The following is a 20,572-nucleotide window of genomic DNA, read 5'->3' as shown; positions in this document are numbered from 1 at the left end:
GTTGGACGGTGTTCTCGAAGCTACTAACATGAGTTTGACCAAACTGCAGGAGGCAGTGGAAGACAGGAGTGCCTGGCATGCTCTGGTCCATGGGGTCACGAAGAGTCGGACACGACTAAACGACTAAACAACAACCACAACAACAATTCAATTACCACACAGCTTCCTCCAAGGATCAGGAAAGTATGTAAATAATGATTCCATGAAGGTCTGTCAAACTATCCCTCCTCCTTCCAGGAATTCTACATATGAATATAACAAGAGCCCTGCTAGATCAGACCAAAGGCCCAACTGGAAATACAGTGTCTTGTTCTCACCATGACCAGTTAGATGCCTATGGGAAGGAAGCCCACAAGCTGGACCTCTTGTTCTCTCTGTTTGTGAATCCCAGCAACTGGCACATAGGAAGCTGCCTTGTACACAGTCACATCATCCATTCCATGTAGCTCAGTAGCTTCTACAGCAGTTCTCTATGGTTTCAGACTGGGGGACATTCCCAGCCATACCTGGGAGATGCTGGGAGATGAACCTAAGACCTGCTTGCAGAGCAGATGTTCTACCACCTCTGATACTGGAAATAATACACAGCGAAAATGACTACTAGCCACAAATTTGTCTGAACCCCTTTTCAAGCCATCCCCTCCAATGTTTCACCAAACACTGAATGGGATACATCTGCATGTGCGTCAGGCCAATGGCTTTTTACCCAAGACCAGTGGTGGTGCTTCATGATCTGGCACCGGGGGGGCGGAGAGCAGGCAGGGGCATGGTTAGTGGGCGGGACATGACGTGACGCCTGCAGGGGCATAGCGCCCACCATGGGGGGGGGGAGCTGCGATGGCACCCCACCAGGATTGCGCTGCCGGGGGCGGTGCACTCCCTCCCTTCCTCCGCCAGTGCCCAAGACCACTTCACATGTCGAAAACTTCCCGTACAGAAGTCAATTCCTTCCTGGAAATGATAATCAACACAAACACGGAGATTTTTTATTCCACCGTGAAGCCAGTTAGTTGTGTGTATATCCCATTAGTTCAAATTTGGTTTACAAGCATTGGGTTCTACACCACCTTTCCAAAGAGGGAGCAGCAGCATGCAGCAATGATAGCACTTCCTGATGGCTTCCTTTCTCGGGCTTTTACTGCTGCAACGTTCGCTACTGCCTTTAGACGCTGTGTGTTTTGTTTTGTTTTTTTAAGTGTTTATCAGTCAGGCAGTATCTCTAGGGGGCCAAAAAAAATCCTCACGGTTGCTGTGGGCCAGTTTCAGTTGTACAAGTCTTGAAAAGCTGTATGCTTTTCAGATAAAGTGACAGAGTTCCTTTTAAATTTAAAACAGTTCTGGATCCAAAAAGACAGCAATGGTATTTTGTATTCCGTGACAGCACAGAACTAACACTTGTGCGCTTTAATAAGATTCTTTGATCACATTGACTGGGGGCTGCTTCAAACCTTATGCACAGGGGAAAACGTGAAAACTGTGAGCATATCAGCCTAGCAATAATAACACTTCACATTTATATGGTGCTTTTGAGTATACAATGTGCTCCACAATTTGGAGGTCCAAATTGGCCAAACCGCACAGGAAACCCAGGTGCATATAGGAAGCCCCTGACATTATTTTCTTATAAAGATGAGCTGTAATCTCAAGCAGCACACTGGTATGGAGAAGGAGTTTCTTAACATTTTTCTCCACTCAGTTTTCTGCAAAAATCTTGCTGCTTCAAGCTGTTTTTTGCTCTGCAAGGTTTCCACTGCAAATCAACTTTGAGGAGTGTCATTTCAGTGACTTGGGAAGAATGTATGTAAATACACTTTATTTGCCATCACATTCACTGTGATCCCTGGTGGCCTCTGGTAACCCATATGATCAGTGCACTAAACATTACCTTCTTTCTAAATCTGCTTCATGTGCCCTCATTGATGTCAGCACACAACCAAATTTGATGGGCCATGGAATGTTAAGAGACATAACATTTGCTCCATGATTCCTGATTGGCTGAGGCCATTCTTCCTAGCCTTCGCTTGGATAAAAATGGTATAAAGCATTAACAGATAATGGAAACAACGGCAGAAAGCAGCAGCTTCAAGAAAAGAGTGAGCACAAAGACCAAAGATGATTTTGCAACTGCATGGTACATGTTTATTCAATACCCTGGAAAGGATAATATTGTCTTCTCATCACCAGCTACCCACAACTCACTCTACTAGGAGAGTAAAGGTAAAGGGACCCCTGACCATTTAGGTCCAGTTGTGGACGACTCTGGGGTTGTGGCGCTCATCTCGCTTTATTGCCTGAGGGAGCCGGCGTACAGCTTCTGGGTCATGTGGCCAGCATGACTAAGCCACTTCTGGCGAACCAGAGCAGCGCACGGAAACACCGTTTACCTTCCTTCCAGAGTGGTACCTACCGGTATTTATCTACTTGCACTTTGACGGGCTTTCGAACTGCTAGGTTGGCAGGAGGAGGGACCAAGCAATGGGAGCTCACCCCATAGCGGGGATTTGAACCGCCAACCTTCTGATCGGCAAGTCCTTGGCTCAGTGGTTTAACCCACAGCACCACCCACGTCCCTCAAGTAGGAGAGTAGAAGGCACTTAACTGATATAATCAACTCGAAACGCCTGTATTAACCTGCTTAATGTTTGACTATCATTTACACTGTATATGCATGGACAGCGGCATAGCTAGCCACTGGGGTGCCTGCATGCGCACTGCACATGGGTGCAGGACTAGGCACCACGGGGTGGGGCTAGCTGCCACCGGGGCAGGACAAGTCACCCACTGGGCAGGGTGAGCCGGGGCAGGGGCCAGCAGTCTCCCCATCAGCTGGAGGGCAGCCGCAGTGCACTGCAGGCCACATGCCAAACGTGTCCCATGCCACATCCCATTTTCAGGCAGTGCTGGGCCCGTCCACTGGAGGAAGTCCTGCAGCCCCAGTGCCGCCCATGGCCCCCACCCCCTCTCTCCACTACTGTGCATGGAATGTTTCTCGGGGGCTAGAGGTATATGGGGATTGTTTGTCATAAGTCTTATCAGAGGATGGTTTTTTAAAAAATATATAGATAGATACAATAAGAGAAAAGAGTGAACATTCACCCATTTAAGAGGTTTCTCTGGAAATATTTCTCCCTCCAGAGACACACTACTCTTGACCTGAATACCAAATGTATGAACATTCAGGTCAGCATTTTAAATCAGGAAGCTAAATCGCACATAATTGTATATTGGGCTGTGATCCTTACTGCAAAGGATAATTGGTGCCCAAGACCTCAGCACTAGCTTCCTTTGGGTGAAAAGGTGCCAAATGACCAGGCTGAAATTAATCCTACAGCTGCTACCACTCCTGTTAGTCTATATCCAGCAGGAGCCAGAAAAACCTCAAGCTGTACAGCAGACATTCAGGAGAGCAAGAGCTAAACATCCAGACTCTCTGCCTCTTGAGCCCCAAGCCCAAATTACTCTGTAGCAGTTTGACTAGTGCATGGGTAGGCAAACTAAGACCTGGGGGCTGGATCCGGCCCAATTGCCTTCTAAATCCGGCCCGCGTATGGTCTGGGAATCAGCGTGTTTTTACATGAGTAGAAGGTGTCTTTTTATTTAAAATGCATCTCTGGGTTATTTGTGGGGCATAGGAATGCATTCATTTTTTTCTCTCCAAAATATAGTCTGCCCCCCCCCCAAGGTCTGAGGGACAGTGGACTGGCCCCCTGCTGAAAATGTTTGCTGGCCCCTGGACTAGTGGGTAGGTACTGGATTCAGAGCCAAGCCTAACCACAAGAAACTACACCAGAAATATAAAAAGTAGATGTATTAATAAATTATAAGATTAGTAGCTTATAACCTAGCAGGAACCCATCACATTAAAAAATAAATAAATAAGAGAAATAACCATAGTGCAAGAATACATTTGGGAATTTGACTACAGGACATAAAACTAGAAAACTAGCTTGCCTCTCTCATACTAACCATTAGAGCTGCTCTCCACACTGAAAAACTGGCAAGCAGCACCCGGGTGTGCATAGGTGTGATGATCCAAAACTGAGGCACTAAACAAAGAGCAAAACCACTTTTATGGAAAGAAGCCTGGATACAGAGGACAACTATTCCTTAGCCTGGATCACCATAACTTTCCAGCACGGAAGTGCGAGTGAACATGATACCTCACCAGGAAGGCATCTGACCTAATTAGCTAGACAGCCATAATGGCCTTGGACTTGCCTCATATGAGCTAATGCAGTGGCAAGGGGGAATTCCTGTTTATGGGAATGAACTTTTTACCCAGCCACAGTGTGCCCAGAAGCCTGTGCCAAAGAGCCATTTTACAATGAACCAAAGAAATGTTCTTCTTTATGCTTCTCAAATCAGCCAATAGGATATAGATTCAAATCTGTAGATTGTAATAGGCATAAGCAGTTGCCAGACATGCAACTTATTTTCTTTTGTGAAAATAATGTTCCGGGGGGGGGGGGATTATGTGAAAGACCTGGTCTAAGGTATACGAGGCATGAACTAAAGAGAATGAACTAGGAGCAGAAAGCCCTTGGTTCAAATCTCAGCTTGAACTACCATCTCAAAATGATGTAATGAAAGCAGAACTTTAGGGAGAAAGTTGTCCTGGCACAGACAGGTGGCTGTTGAAAAGGAATGTTGAAAGGGTTACAAAGACAAACATTTTGTCTTCTTAGAAAAAGCTACTCTATAAACACAAAGCTATTATTAACAAGTTAAGAAGGATTTTTAAGAGACAATGATATCAAACCTCTGGGGGTTCTTGTATGCATTGTTCTATCTTCAGGGAAACAAGGGTCATTTTTTTCTGCATTATTATTATTATTATTATTATTATTATTATTAACCCTATACCTGGGCATCTCAGGGCAGTTCACAGAATAAAATCAAGAGCATGAGGACCTCCCAGCCCAATAACCTCATGAGACAAGTAGGAAGAAACTTGCAGCAATATACGGTACTTTTGAATATTTTCTTCTTTTCTACATTTGAATGGCATGCCAACTAATTTCCTGAAATAAATAAAATGTTGCTTTTTTATCACTATAATCCTGTCTCTGGGGCTCCTTTTTAGTGGCCTTCCACACCCAGTTGCAGATGGTGGCGTGGAGGGGCAAGCCCTGACCTCCAGTTGCCTGCATTGTCACTGCATACTGGTATGGAGAGAAAGTGAGGGGAGGCAGCAGCAGGTTCTATGCGGTGCAAACACACCAGCAGGAACTGCAAAGATGAATTTCAGAGAAAGCAGTTTTTAGTAATAGAGGTACATGATGGCAGATTTAGAGGAACAATCCAGTAAATCAAACATAGGATGGAGGTGATGTGTCAGAAAAGAGACATCTCCGCTGTTTGCTTTGGATTATCCTTTATACGAATATTAAAACCATCCATCTCTTTTCAAAAAGAGAAGAACTTAGCATGATTAGTAAACGATGGTGTCTGCATGGTGCAACAGCCATCTTTTATTATTAAGCCTCATTTCTAAGACACTGGCATTACATTGATAGCAAACAAATGTGTATCTCCTGGTGTCTTCTAATCACAATGAAAATCTTCTGTTAAACGAAGCATCAGTTCTCTGAGACAATTCAGGTTCTTGAGGACAATCCACACAACTGCATTAGCACCCCAAAAATTGGATAGAGTGGATCCATGCAAGATTCAGCTCATGGTAAATGGTTATGTGTGTGATTCACCTTTACAATCCATATTTAACTGTGGAATAATTTTGGGTCACTGGGAAGATTGTGAAGCAACCACACAATCATATCACCATGTGCAAGTTGAGCATAGATCCATACAAGGCACACTCCTACTTTTCTACTTGGAATGTGCAACTTGGATGAAAGTTTTTGTGTGTGGAAGTAAGGTCCATTGGAATCAACTGTGCTTGCTTCCAAAGAAATGAATTTAGGATTGGGATTCCAGACTGTATTTTACATACAGCTGAATTATCACAGTGTGAGTTTCTTTGGTGCCAGATAAATCACACATGGCAGAGCCTTTGGCTTTCCTTACTAGACTAAATATAAATATCCCTTTACCTTTGTGAATCATCTTTGAAAAGGAATGTGCATATCCCTCTCATATAACTGTGGATCATCAAACCAGCTGATGGATACTATAGCTTGCCAAGAATCAGGCATCAAAACTCTTGTGAACTGGTTTGATGTTAAAGAGGGCTGCTGGCCATGGTTACCTATGAAGTGTTGTGTAACATGAAACTCTGCCGTACATAAATCACTGGCCTTTAGTATCCTGCATCTGGAGCTTAGATTTCTTGGTTAATGTCAAAAAAGACATTTGTTTCATATAGCATTCAAACATTCCACAAGACAGAAAGCATTCTGGGTTCCTGGCTCCGTCAAATTTGTAGACTACTATTGGAAAAATCCTAGGAGGACCCCTAGAGGATCTCTAGATGACAATCATGTCAGGAAGATAATAAAAACCCAATCATTTCAATCATGAACATCCTAACCAAATCAAATCTTTCATTACAGTGGACAGCTCCATTAAAAGATACAGAGAAGCTAATGAAGGCACTTGTTGAAGAGAATGTACAGAAAACAAAGCAGCACAATGAAAAACTGGTCTCTGGAAGCAGTGTGATGTAAATTCCTTGCAGCAGAGACCTATCTTCTTTTGCTGATGCTGCTCTGTACATTGATGTACTACCTAAATAACAATAAGCTCCCTTGGTGCAAGGCATATGAATTAATTCTTCTAATACGTGACCTTCTAAAATAGGACTGGGGGACATTTTTCAGGCCAAGAACTGCATCCTCTCAGACGAAACCTTCCAAGGGCCACATATCATTGGCAGGTGGGGCTGGTATATTTATTGTTTAATTGTAACTGGAATTCTAGAAATTATGGAACTATTAGTGGAAGGTGCAGATATACAAGGCAAAGAAATGAATATTTCAGGCACCAGTATTACTCCATTGTGTTGGTTGCCTAGACGGCAATAACAAGATACAGGAACTGTTATCCATTTCCTCCATTAACACAAGCATGTTGGTAATATCCCTTAAATGATCTGTTTTATTTGAGTTCTGTAAGAGCTGGATTATGAACCTTCTGGCCTAAATCCAGCATCTGTATTTCTGCTTCATTCAGGGTAAATTAGTGCCAATGGACTGAAAGAATATCTGCCACAGGGGTTTATTTGTAGCATGATCGGAATGTCAGTTGTTGCATTAGCTGAACAATGGATGCACCCAGAATACACAGGTAATGTAGATCTGCAGCTGTAAAACTCAGTCCTTTGTATTCTCTTCTTTTTCCATCTGGAAAACAGACATGGGTAGGCACAGGAGCTGGAGAAAGGAAACCAGCGTGCCCTTAAATACTTGGCATCTCCTTGTATTCCAGCCATGGCAAGGTCTGTGCTAACACACACTGTTCTAAAACAGTAATTCGCAAGTGATGAATCAGGGCCACCAATGAATCACTCAGAAGTTTGCCATGATGGTGTTCAGATATTCCAAGAGAAGAAACACATACGAAAATAATCCAAAAATCAAACAAAAAAAAGGCAGAAGCATGGTGTTAGGCTACACAGATAGATGCTACACATGTTTAATAGCCAATGAGTCCCAGACAGAAAGTGAAATTTCAGCGTTAACTGGTTGCCTTCGGTCAGGTCTTTGTGCAGTTGTTTTCTGCAGGAGGTTTTGTATCAGAATCCAAATTTCAGGGCCAAATTTCATGTCATGTAGCTCTGATTTTAAGGGCAATGTTTTTGTTTATTTTTCTAAGTAGCCAGAATTTCTATGGATTGAGACCCTAGCACAGGAACATAGGAAACTGCCTTATGCAGAATCTGACCATCATTCCATTTTAGCTTAGTACTGTCAACAATGACTGACAGTGGTTCTTCAGGGCTTCAGACCAGGAGTCTCTTCCAGTCCTACCTGGAGATGCCAGGAATTGAACTTGGGACCAACTGCATTCTGGTGCCTAAAAACATATAATGATGGTGCCAAGTGAGCCTCCCTGGAGAGAACATTCCACCAATGAGGAGCCCCCACCAAAAAGGCCCGGTCTCGTGTTGCTTCTCTCCAGATAAGTAAATAAATAAAATAAGTAAATAATACATATTCCTGTTAATATTTGTTCAGCAGTACATTTTCACATAACTCTCCTAAACACAGAAGGTATTTTAAAAGTGGATTTGTTGCACCAGGGTGAAAAAAACAGTTTAATCAACTTAAATTGCACAAACCTGCGTTTCTGGTATGTGTTTGAAACGCTCTGGCAAAATACTGATAATCTGGAGGTGACCTTAGACTTCAATCTTATGCTTGCTTTCCTAGGAATAAAGCCCACTGAACTCAAGCGAACCTCTGGATAGACATGCACACAACTGAGCTGTACAATATTTTGTAATCAAGTGACAACTCTATTAAGACCCACCTTTTGCATTCCAGTATTGATGCATTTCACTCTTAATTGCATTCCACTACCACCCCATCTATTTTGCTTTCGCTTAAGGGGATTCAATCAGTTTTGCATGCCACGGGCCTCTTTGCTTATGCTGTAAGCAATAGCACATAAATCTTTATGTTTAGCATTGTTGTTTGTCTATCAGTGGCAAGGGTTCTTTGCTGAGAGGATTTCCCTGCCTAAAGGTTTGCTCGTTTAGAAACATAATTTAGCCTCAGAGAGAAATAGACTTCCTTGAAAATGTATTACTAGTAAAACCACGATCTCTAAATTTAAATTCATATCCTTGATTCCCTTTTCCGGCACATAATGATTTGCTCTCGGATGCTAGCCTGTGTCAGCCTTTGGGCTCCTTCCGGTTGAAACACCACCCTGGTTCCTATTGAATAAGAAGCAGCTATTCGGGATAATGGGGCTGTTCCTATCTGGAATTGCAGGTTTTTGACAATCAGCACCATCAATGGGACATCTGATTGTCCCTGTTAACACTGCAGTTTCAAGGGGTAAAAAGCCAGCTTTTAGCATATCATTGCCCAGTAAAAAGAATCTGGATAAGAAGAAGAAAAAGGACTATTGGCACCCAGCACACTGCTAGCATTGGATAAATATTAAATAGCTGTTCACCACCAAAGAAGGATCTGATGTGATAAGAACTGTGACAGTTGGCAATATAAGCAGGAGCAATGTTTTATCCAAGTGCCAGGAGTGTTTTCAATAGCAGGTCAGAGGAAGAAACAAGAGATGGCAGCTGCAAATGGCCTTGACTCCTTGATGTGCATCTTTCTTGTCCAGCCAGCAGCATCTGTTGTGAGTTGGTAGAGTAACACAAGGCTTCTGTGAGATCATGATGTGGGTAAAGATTTATGGAAGTGAGGTGGGGTGAGTTTCAGGTGTGAGGAAGGGATGATCCACATCCCTTATTCCTATTGGTGGAGCCACCGTGAAATTCCAGATGTTAAAGGGACAACATGTCCATCTCCAGGGATACAATCCCAAACCTTTACAATTAGCATCCACACATTTGGTTGTGGGGAGTTGAAGCCCACTCTGTAAAATTGGTGGCAATTAGATGGTCACGTACATAGATCACATAGTATCCTAAAACAAACTTATTTCGAAAGAAATAAAAAATTAAATAATAACATTTCTATCAAGCCATATAACATTTAAGTGACAAAGTGGAACTTCTGGGATGTGGGCATTCGGTGTCTCAAAAGCTCTCTCTCAACCCTAGATTTTATAGAACCCTATTCTGGCATTTTCAGCTCACATAATTCACATGACCCAATTAACACATAGCTCCATTGGGAGAGATGGCAGCAGGGGGGAGGGGAGGTTCTGTACAGGCATAGCTTCCCCATGCAATTTATAATGTTCTTAAATCACGAAGGAAACTTATGCCTGTAGCACAGACTCCAGATATTTAGACCGGAGTTATTTATTTTATTTATATACCGCTCTATACCCACAGGTCTCAGGGTGGTTCACAGAATAAATCAGGGCAATTCACAGAATAAATTTATACTCCTATGTTATGGGGAGCCTGTTGGCTTACAGATGTTGCTGGACTACTGCTGACTGGGGCTGGTGGGAGTTGGAGGCCAACAACATCTAGAGCAGCCTTTCTCAACCTGTGGGTCCCCAGATGTTGTTGAACTACAACTCCCATCACCCCTAGTTAGCAAGGCCAGAGCTCAGGGATGATGGGAGTTGTAGTCCAACAACATCTGGGGACCCACAGGTTGAGAAAGTCTGATCTAGAGGGTCACAAGTTTCTCATCCCCATTTTATACTCACCCACTCCAGGGCACTTAGGCTGAAATTGTATGTGCACTGACTGGGGAGTAAGCACCATTGAATTCCATGGGATGCAGTTCTAAGTCAATATAAAGCAGAGGATCCGACTGCATGTCTCCAATGTATCAATAGTGCACATATGCTGTGGGGGAGGAAGGGAAAGGAGAATGTTAGCCACTTTGAGACTCCTTAGGGTAGTGAAAAAGCAGGATATCAAATCCAAACTCTTCTTCTTCACCAAGATTTCAGATTTAGCAGGAAACCTGTGGCCTTCCAGATGTTGGTTTCAGCCACAGGTCCCTCAGCCCAGCTGTATGGTTTCAGTCTAAGTCTTCAAAGACTGGCAGGGCAACTACTAAGGGCCTGCTAATTCTACAACCTAGAGGTTGAATGATGTGGTATCTGACATTATCTTATTTTTTAAAAAAAACCCAAGGGAGAGGAAAAATATTTTTCCCACTCTGTCACTGAAACATTCACAATACGAAGCAGGTCAAATGCATATTTCTTCCTTGAGGGCAGGCTTGCAGAAGTTGTGAACCATCAATCTGAACATGGTCCATCAAGCATGGGCTGCCAAGTGTTTGATGACCCTTCTGTTATTGCAGTCCCAGGGAGGCAGTGAAAACAGGTTCCTGATGGGTTGGCATGCAAAATTGTGGGCAGCGTTCTGGGAGGAGGGCTGCTCCTGCATTTCCATATTCCACCTTCAGAACATTGCATCTGCTGGTGGGAGGGAATGAGAACGGAACCCAGCAAAATTATAACTGGTCCTAGGGTCTTCTTCCTTTCATCTCAGTTTCCAGTCCATTTTTATTAATAACAAGGTGGGGAGCATTTCATTGTAACTTAATGCATTTAATGCCTGCATTTGTTTTCAAATATTGTTGCACAGGAGTGAACAGAAACAAATGGCAAAATTGCTTTTGGCCTGTAGGTGGAGTAAGAAGAACATTGTTGGGGAAACAGAAATTTGCCACAAAGGTCAGTTTAAAATACCATATTCATAGTCAGATGGGGAAGGAAGTAATCTTTAATAATCTTTGAATATGCAAATGTGAAATCTATTATGAACAGTTCCACATGAAGACAGTTTTTGTCCAGTCCTTCTACCTTAACATCAACATCAAAAGTGGGAAGCTTGTCTTCTAGTTTCACCATAAAACTCAATATTTCTTCATCTGAAAAAAGGCATTATAATTTGATAGACAGTTTGAAATAAACTTTGATATTTGAACTGTATTTCCTTTTGATTTCAGTAATGGAGCAAATCCTGCGTCTGTCATAGATATGATGGTGTCACACATTTTGGGCTATTAGTACTTCATCTGTAAAATGGGAATAACAATAACCTCACTTATTTAATTACATTATTTATTTCATAAAATTTAGATACCACTTGATTATTATTTTTTAAAAACGTGATTTATAGCTTCAGAGAGTTGCTGTTAAAGTGAGAACAGCAATTATTTACAGTAAATAAAGGTTATATAAAAAGTATAATGCATGTTTTGCTAATATGTTTGTTATAAATACTGCACCATAGACACATCATAAAGTGTCAGAAATTATTGTTTTTATACCTTGAAACCATATTAGTACAAGAATATCTGCCACCTTAAAAATATGTCTATCATAAAATAAAGATGAATTATTCATACACACACACTAATTTCCATAGTATGTAGATTACACATACCAATTCAGTATAGTGACAGGCTACAATATACTATGCACACTTTTTCTGGGAGTTGATACCTTGAATGCAATGGGGCTCTCTGCTGAGTAAAGACACAAAGAAGTACATTGCCTAAGACAGAACCACATCCTTGGTTGAAATACCATCTCTGACAAGAACTTGCTTGAGGCAAGCCACCGCTTTTTCAACATCACTCCCTTATCCACTGTGTGAGGATGATCAGCAACCTAATGATTCTGCTGTAAGGATTTGTGAAATAATGTGTAACAGCACTCTGAACGATCTCCAGTGCTAAATGCAATATCTTATGAATTCCATCCATTTCAGTTTTTTGCCACACGGTGGAGCCCTCAATCGCAGTAACGGTGTGCTATCCCAAGATGATAGCAGTGTCTATAATTACTTGTAAAAGTTGTCATTTTATATTAAAACACTGAACGCTTTTATTAGTTGTGTAAATAATGAATTGGGGCTAGTGGATTAATACATTATAATGCATGACGGGGAGAAGCAATTATGTAATTTTAACATCCGCGATGAAGAAAATGTAGGTGGTTTGTGCACTTATTGAATACTCATGAAGGCTGGTGGGAGTTTCAGCTAGAGCTTTGGAGGGCTTGTTCATTTTATTGGTGACTCAATCCAGTCCTTGGAGAACGGATTGTAGCATTGGATCAGGCTTGAGGTGGGCTGCGTGCTCTGGCCTCACCTGGGTTATTAGACAGGATAACCAAATAGTGCCTCCAGAGGCAAAGGCAGTATACCTCTGGATAGCAGATACCAGCAACAAACAGCAAGGAAGGGGGGGGGGGTTTGCCTTAATGACCTTGTGAACTTGCCAGAAGAAAGTTGGGAGCAGAACGGCAAGCTAAATGGGGAAGGGCTGTGGCTCAGTGGCAAAAGATCTGTGTTGCATGGAGAAGGTCCCAAGTTCAATCTGCAGTAGCATCTCCAGTTAGGGACTAAAGAGGCTTGTCTGAAACCTTGCAGAGCCACTGCCAGTAGCCAACGCTGAGCTAAATGGACCAAGGGTCTGACTTGGAATGAGGCAACTTCCTAGTATGTTCCCATTTTCCTAAGTAAATTCTTGTATGCTTCTGGCCAACTGATAATGTGGTTGTGGTTGTCTTCATACACCCTTAATTTAGACCAGTGTTTCCCAACCTTGGGTCTCCAGCTGTTTTCAGATTACAATTCCCATCATCTCTGACCACTGGTCTTGCTAGCTAGGGATGAAGGAAGTTGTAGTCCAAAAACAGCTGGAGACCCACAGGTTGAGAACCATTGATTTAGAGTCTGTGCATGCACCCTGGTCCAACAGAGGAGCTATAAATACATAATACAAATAAAACCTCTTTAATGGGCATGGAAGAGTACTTGTGTTATCACTCATGGGGCTCCCTGTGACACTCATTCCACCAACCATATTCTAGACATCCTTCATGTTGCCATGGCTTGTCCCTTTGTTCCAATGGGGAATAACTGCATCCTCCCCTCCACCCAGCAATTATATATTGTTTGAGGATGGGTGTGTGTGCAATATTCTCTAAAGAAAAGTGCTTATTAGACAGATAACACATACTGATCCTGCATAACACATGGCATTTTTGCTTGACCAACTGATATTGGTGAAGGCCCCAAGATCTGAGAAAGATCTGAGACTGTTACATTTAGACTTTGAGAAATTTAATTTTGGGGTAATGTATTCAGCTGGAGTTGCCTCTGTTCAAGAAGGATATTGAAACAAGAATTAAGAAAGTTCAAGGAGGAGAGAAGGTCCAGAGGACAAGTCATTATGAAGAAAGACTGGGGCCGGCAGAAAATAATAAGTCCCTCTGTTCTAGAATGTACCTACAGTCTTTCTTGGAATAGTCAATAAAATGTTCCTTTAGAGATGCTTTGGGATGCTGTGGCCCATTTCCCATCCTTCCATAGCAATTCTCTAAGCTGGTGATGGACCATTCTTCTTTGTTGTAAGTACAAAACTCCCCAGATTATTCCCAAAGGGGTGTGAAATAATAACACCAAGCTGGTGGTCCACATGTGTGACAGCTTGTTTGGGTGAGATGGGATGACTTCATAAGCCAAAAGAAAAGAGAAAAAAAGCTTGTGTACATGGTGGAAGCAGAATCTACATCAAACTGTCTGGATCCTTTCTAATTACAGATTGTACTTTAATGTTGGTACCCAATGTACACTCATTTTATTTTAAAAAAAAGTTCCACTGAACAAAGCAGCTCACATCTGAGGATCACAGTGTAACTGCCACTGAGCTGGCAAAGAAAGATGGTTGTGACTGTCATCTCTGATTTCACGTCCCCCCCCCCCAGTTCATTTTTTTTTCTCTGTGGGAGGATGACAGAGCGAATCACTGACGCCAGCAGATAGCAGCCTAGACTTCAAACCATCCTTGATCGATTTCAAAGAGCTCCCGGTTAATAAATATTTACCCAATGTTACCTGTAATTTGTGCACATTACTGATACATATATAGACAAAGGGACTGATGCCACTATAGTTCTATTCGATCATTCCGAAGAAGCCAAGTGGAGGGGGCCGAATTTACCTCTTGTCGGTTCAGCCGGAGGAAACAGGACCTTTCCAGCGAGAAATGTGGATCCAGTTGTGTTCCTCACCAATGCTGCCTTTCTTGGTGCATATCTTACAAGACTGTTAGTAGGATCCGAACCCCACATAACCTGTGCACTATTCACTCCGGAGCAAACGCCGCTGGGGGGGGGGTAGGGTTCCTGCGGACTAAACGTGTGACTACTGCCCTCTTTCGAAGGGTAGCCCTTTCTGTGCGTGGCGAGCAGGTGGGAGGTGCACGTCGACCCTCGCTCCCCGATTGCAAGGGTCAAATGTCCCTACGTTTGTGTCGCTGTTGCCGGGAAGCAGCCCACCCCTCTCGCCAGCCTGGTTTTCCTGCTCCGTCCCACGCTCCTCTGCCCCTCCCACTCCAGAAGGAAGGCTCTTTGAAACCAGCGCTCGGCTCCCATCTTTTCTTCTAAACGTGCCGAATCCTTTGTGCTTCCCAACCCGGGTGGGAGGAGGGAGGCGCGGGAGGAGGGGGCCCGTGGCCGAGGCCGCCCCGTCGGAGAAATGCCCCCGATCGCGGCTGAGAAGCTAACCAGGGGGGAAACAAAGCCCACTCCCGGGGTCAGAGTGGCTCGGGAGGCGCCCCCTCTCCTCGCAGGAGCCCCCCACGGGCAGCCACTCCCCGCTTTTCAGGGGCCATCGCCGCTTTAAGCGGAAAGCCACGCTGGGCGGTGGGTTGGGTCGGCGCGCTCCCCCCCACCTCGCTCTCCCACGTGGTCTGGGCGCTTGTGAATTGCCCTAGCTGGAGGGTCTCGCTGCAGACGCCGGTCCCGCCGCCCGGAGAAGAGCGCGCTCTCTCCCTCTCTTTGGCGGGCGGCTGCTTCCCTCCGGCGGACTTCTCGGAGCAGCGCCGCGCCATGAGCGGAGGAGGAGGCAGCAGCCGCGGGCGTCGGGAAAGCCGCGGGGCCGCCCGGCCGCCGGGTCCCAGCGCAGCAGACTGAGGCAGCGGCGGCGGCGAGAGCGGGACGAGGCGGAGGAGGAGAATGCGACGCGCGGGTCTGGCCGGGCTGGGCTTGGTGGCCGGGCTGTGGCTGCTGGCCGTGGTGGCGCTGGCGGGGCTGTGGAGCGGGCGCGGCGCCCCGGAGCCCGGCGTCGAGGCGGCGTCGAGCGGCCGCCTCCTCCGGCCGCCAAGCCAAGCGGCGCAGAAAACTTTCCGCGCGCTGCTTACGCTGCCGGGACAACCCTCGGAGGGGCCGGGCGAAAGTGGGCAGGAGCCGCCGCCGCCGCCTGTTCCCGCGGATCCCCCTCGGGGCGTCGCGGAGCCGCCCGTGCGCGGCGGGATCTTTTGGAGCCGGGCGCTGGAGGCGCAAGTGCCGCCGGGCTTCTCGGCCGAGGAGGCGGCGTCGTGGCTGCGGGCGGCCCGCGAGGCGCGCGTCGTGTCCCTGGAGCGCGGCGGCTGCGGGCGCAGCTCCAACCGGCTGGCCCGCTTGTCGGACGGCAGCCGCGCGTGCGTGCGCTACGGCATCAACGCGGAGCAGATTCAGGGCGAGGCGCTCTCGTACCACCTGGCCGGGTTGCTGGGCATCCAGGAGCGGCTGCCCCCCTTGGCGCTGGCGCGGGTCGAAGCCCGCGGAGGGCAGTGGGCTCCCGTGCGCGACGAGCTGCGCGGCTCCCCCTGGGCCGACGGCGCCGTGGTCAGCCTGGCGCGTTGGGTGGACAACCTGACCGACGTAGTGGCTCCCGCCCCCTGGCGGGCCGAGGCGGGCGCGGCGGCGACGTCGGGCCCCCGTCGGCTGCAGCCCCTGTCGGCCGGGGAGCTGCGCGGCCTGAGCCAAGCGCAGCTGGTGGAGCTGGTGCAGTGGAGCGACCTGATCGTCTTCGACTACGTGACGGCCAACTTCGACCGGCTGGTCAGCAACCTGTTCAGCCTGCAGTGGGACCCGCGGGTGATGCAGCGCGCCACCAGCAACCTGCACCGGGCGCCCAACGGCGGGCTGGTCTTCCTCGACAACGAGGCCGGCCTGGTGCACGGCTACCGGCTTCTGGCCATGTGGGACAAGTACAACGAGCCGCTGCTGCGCTCCGTCTGCGTCTTCCGAGAGGCCACCGCCCAGCGGGTGCGGGAGCTGCACCGCGCGCGCAACGCCGCCGCCCAGCTGCTCCACCTTTACCGGACCCGGGAGCCCCTGGCCGGCGTCTTGGGCTTCCTCTCCGAGCAGCAAGCGCAGCTGCTGCAGGACCGTGTCGACTTTGTCCACAAGCACATTTTGCACTGCAAAGCCAAGGCCGCCTCGCTGTGACCCCACTGGACCTGGGTGGATTTAACATTTCGATGGGCGTAAGGAAGGCACTGGAGGTGTGCCCGGTAGCGCAGTGTCCCTAAAGGAGGTGAACGCAGAGGCCGCAGCTTCTGGTCTAGAGCACTTCTGGAAACCTTGCCTTGAAATATCTGACCAGCCTGCCGAAAAATGAACTTCATAATTGAGAGCAATTTTTTTTTTAAGTGGGGAGGGTGTAGAGACTAGTTAATGGTTCCCAGACATTTTCCTGCTGGGATCCATCAGCAGAATGTGGTCTTCCTTTGTTTGGTGCACACAGTTTAAATTCCAACCCCCAAAGTGAAATTTCTGACTAGGCAGCCTTATGCAGGCTGTACTCCCAGCTTCCCACCCTGTCCTCAAAACGAGACCTGGGTTGGCTTAGATTTTTGTCAGAGGGATGCACTGAAAACAATGGCCCTTTTAGGTGTAAGGTATAATGCTGCCCTGATGCACCTGTCATGCACTATTGTCTGCTATAAAACTAGGCCAGGTAATATCCTTCCATTGCACAGTGTGTTGTTTTTCTTTTCTTTGTTTCTGAAGTAATTAGGGTCCAAAATAACTTTGAGGGACTCAGTCTGTGGCCTGGGAGTATATGATGCTGGAACTAACTGGGTGTGGTCCTAACTAGTCCCTTGGATAAGAGGCCACTGGGAGCCTCCTGTAACATCATGGCATAAAGATAATAAGTGTATATTTTAATTGCTATATATTTCCCTGTATTAATTTCATGCCAGATTTCTCTTTCAAGTGTGCCCCCCCCTTAATTGCTCTTATAAGAGCATCCCTTAAGAATTCACTCTGAAATACTCTGTGCAAAAGCTATTGCCATGGTTGGGTGGAACTAGCTATCTTTTCCTTCCAGTGGGGATTTGTATGTGCACAAGATTCCCTGTAACAATCCCCTTTATTTTAAATGAAAAAGTACTTGCTATCCAGTAACAATCTGCATCTATCCCACTTACGGACTTGCATTTTCCTGTGGCTCTTCCTAGCCAGGGCGGACATAGTTTTGACAAAAGTTAGTATTTTTAAAAAGAAGAAGTGATGAGAAAGTCACTATTTCAGTAGCTCTTGACTTTAACCAGTGAGAAGCATTTGGCAAATATCATTAGTTTCTCTGTGTGTCTGTTTTTATATGTAACCACTGCTGTACAGTAAATAATTGACTAATGGGGTGATGGAGGAGAAAATATTCCCAGGTTTATATAGTATTGTCAGTGTATTAAAATGTTTTAATGCATTAATCTGGAGGAGGAAAACATCAGTTTCATGCACTTTACTTTGACTTTTCTTATTTTTTTTATAAAAAGACTTTTTTATTTTAAAAGAAGTCTGCATTTTAGGTACATGACGTATGTTCTTAAGCTCTTCTGTAACATACTAAAGAAATGGATATTTCAGTAAAAATGTGTTAAAAGTTTTGCCTTTTTGTGTTCAAGGTTTTGGCTTTATGAAAAGCAACGTTTTTCTTCTGACACTTTCCCTTCTCTTTCCTTATTTTAATGGGTGTTTTTCTTTACTTGGGATAAAAGAGTTAAGTTGTTCCATACAGAACTTGCTCTTTAGAGTTAATTTTGCAGCCTCTCTCCCTGTGCCTTAGCTTATCCAAAACCCTGTGCTCATCAAGAATGCGTAACACGCATGTCTAATGGTTGCTGCTGATTTGAGTAAGAATTCCTGCACAAATTTCCAGGAGAATTACTGTGTATTTTTAAAAACTGACTTGATTCAGTCAGTTCAGGTTTCAGCACTGACTGCCCCTGCTGGTTGCTTCTCACACACTGGTGAAAAACCTGTTATAGTAGTACCATGAGCTATAAAATCAGAGCATCTCTGAGAGCATGTGCCATATTCAGCAGCTGTTAATTCCTTTTCCATTTTGGTTTCTGGGAAACCAATAACAAATGGAAAAGTCTATGACTTACTGTTCATGCCAGAATAATTCAGGGCTTCGTTTCAGCTTAGTTTCTATCCAGATCTAGGTGGGAGGAGGGGATAGAAGCTGAAATGAAATGTGTACATAATTGCCACTAAAGTTCAAAACCCCCATCTAGCAAGGGAGATCCATTATCTAACCAGCGCCAGTGCCCTTATCAGTCTGTATTGTAATGCTTGTTTGGGTTCCAGGGAACTGGCTGGCTATGTCTTCTGGTGCGAGTGAATACAGGCTGTCAATAGGTTGTACGTAGCCAGAACTGGTTTGGGTCTTTAAAGTCTTTTGGCAGCCTTGATTGAGCTTCTGAGGAGCCACACCGTACAGTAAGGAGGGCAATGTTATAAACGCCTGTCTTTGTAAACACAAGATGTAGAGGTATGGAATAAAGAGGCTGAATTCCCTCTGAACTGTATGTGCTTATCAGATAAGACTATAATCTCTGCCGCATCTGGGGAGATGTCTGCCTTCGTAGACTGGAGGTCAGAGGGCATTTTGCAGGCATCAGATAAAGTAAGTGCAGTTGACATCGTTTTGAGCATACAAATATCCTTTGTAAGCTAAGAGCTTCGTCACCAACAGATTGCACCCTTTCTGGTAACAACGCTTCCCGCAAGTGATGGGGCTGGTTCGAATCATCTTGATCATAATTACTTCTGAGCCCAAGAGCACAATGATGTTTTTACAAAGGTTAGATGCTGGACCTTTAAAATACATAGGGCTTGTTAACTAAGTATTGTTCTCAGACCTCCTTAACTGCCCTAAGAAGGCTCTTTCACTTCACTGCCCAGACTGACAGGACTCTTTTCTTTAACTCTTATTTATAACTCTCCACTCTTTTATCACTGTGCACAATGCACAGAGTCCCATGTGCCGGTTCTTTTGCCATTTGCATGATAATATACAATTTAGCTGTGTGATTCTTCCTAGCACTGTTTGTCAGCATGAGTTTTGTTAAGTAGCCTGGCTGCAGGGTCCTCCCCCCCCATGTGTTCACTTAATGAAAATGCATTTAAATAATATAGCAGTGGCATAAAGTCTCAACCACCCGCAAGAGCGAACGGTTGGTGCTACAGAGATCCTTAAGGTTTTCCTTCTGCTTGAAATGTCTCTGAAAGTATCAACACAATTGCAGTTTCAAACTGCTTTAATGGGTGATACGTCTCTGCAGCAGTGCCAGAGCCGAGCCTTAGATAATTACACCTTTCAGAAAGCAGCCGGGGCTTCCTCTCTGATGATTGGTGACTATTTCAAATTATATGTAGGCAGTGATGTTTGGAAATGGGAGAATGGTTTTAAGTGGATGATGCTGGAGGGGGGCAGGAAATCTGCAAATGAGGGAAATGGCTTCGTAGGGGAGATAGGCCGTTAGCTTGATTGTATTCCACCAGATTCAGAGCATGTGACTAGAATTTATTAGGGCCAGGAATCATAGAATTGTAGAGTTGGAAGGCACCATGAGGGTCATCTAGTCCAGCCCCCTGCAATGCAGGAATCTTTTGCCCAATGTGAGGATTGAACCCACAACCCTGAGATCATGCTCTCAGTACCACTGAGTCGACTTGTACTTCCCATTGTTTCCTCCCCTCTTTCCCCTCCTTTGCTTCTCACCTCTGCTGGTCCCCCCTGCCTTAATCCCATTGGCTGATTTGATACCATAGCTGCTCTTGTATCTCTTTCAATGAGTTGGTGATTCTCTACTTGAGCTCCACCACATAAACCTACAAGTACGGCCTCCTAGGACTAAGGATTCTTTCTCCACCCCTGCCCCACTCAAAGATATATAGGGTCACATCCGGAGAATACATTTAAAGCATATGG

General features: G+C 45.4%; 1 protein-coding gene across 1 annotated transcript; it reads left to right on the top strand.

Moving 5' to 3' along the window:
• Window positions 1-11,352: 11,352 nt before the first annotated feature.
• On the top strand, window positions 11,353-18,240 carry FJX1 (four-jointed box kinase 1). The gene has a single exon (XM_083751998.1). It carries the CDS (start codon window positions 15,538-15,540, stop codon window positions 16,792-16,794), a length of 1,257 nt encoding a protein of 418 aa, XP_083608124.1. The 5' UTR covers window positions 11,353-15,537; the 3' UTR covers window positions 16,795-18,240.
• Window positions 18,241-20,572: the final 2,332 nt, after the last annotated feature.

This window comes from Podarcis gaigeae (assembly GCF_964106915.1).
Source record: "Podarcis gaigeae genome assembly, chromosome: 1".
NCBI classification, from domain to species: domain Eukaryota; kingdom Metazoa; phylum Chordata; class Lepidosauria; order Squamata; family Lacertidae; genus Podarcis; species Podarcis gaigeae.
Note: the sequence above shows the minus strand (reverse complement) of the source record. Positions and strands in the feature narration are given on the sequence as shown.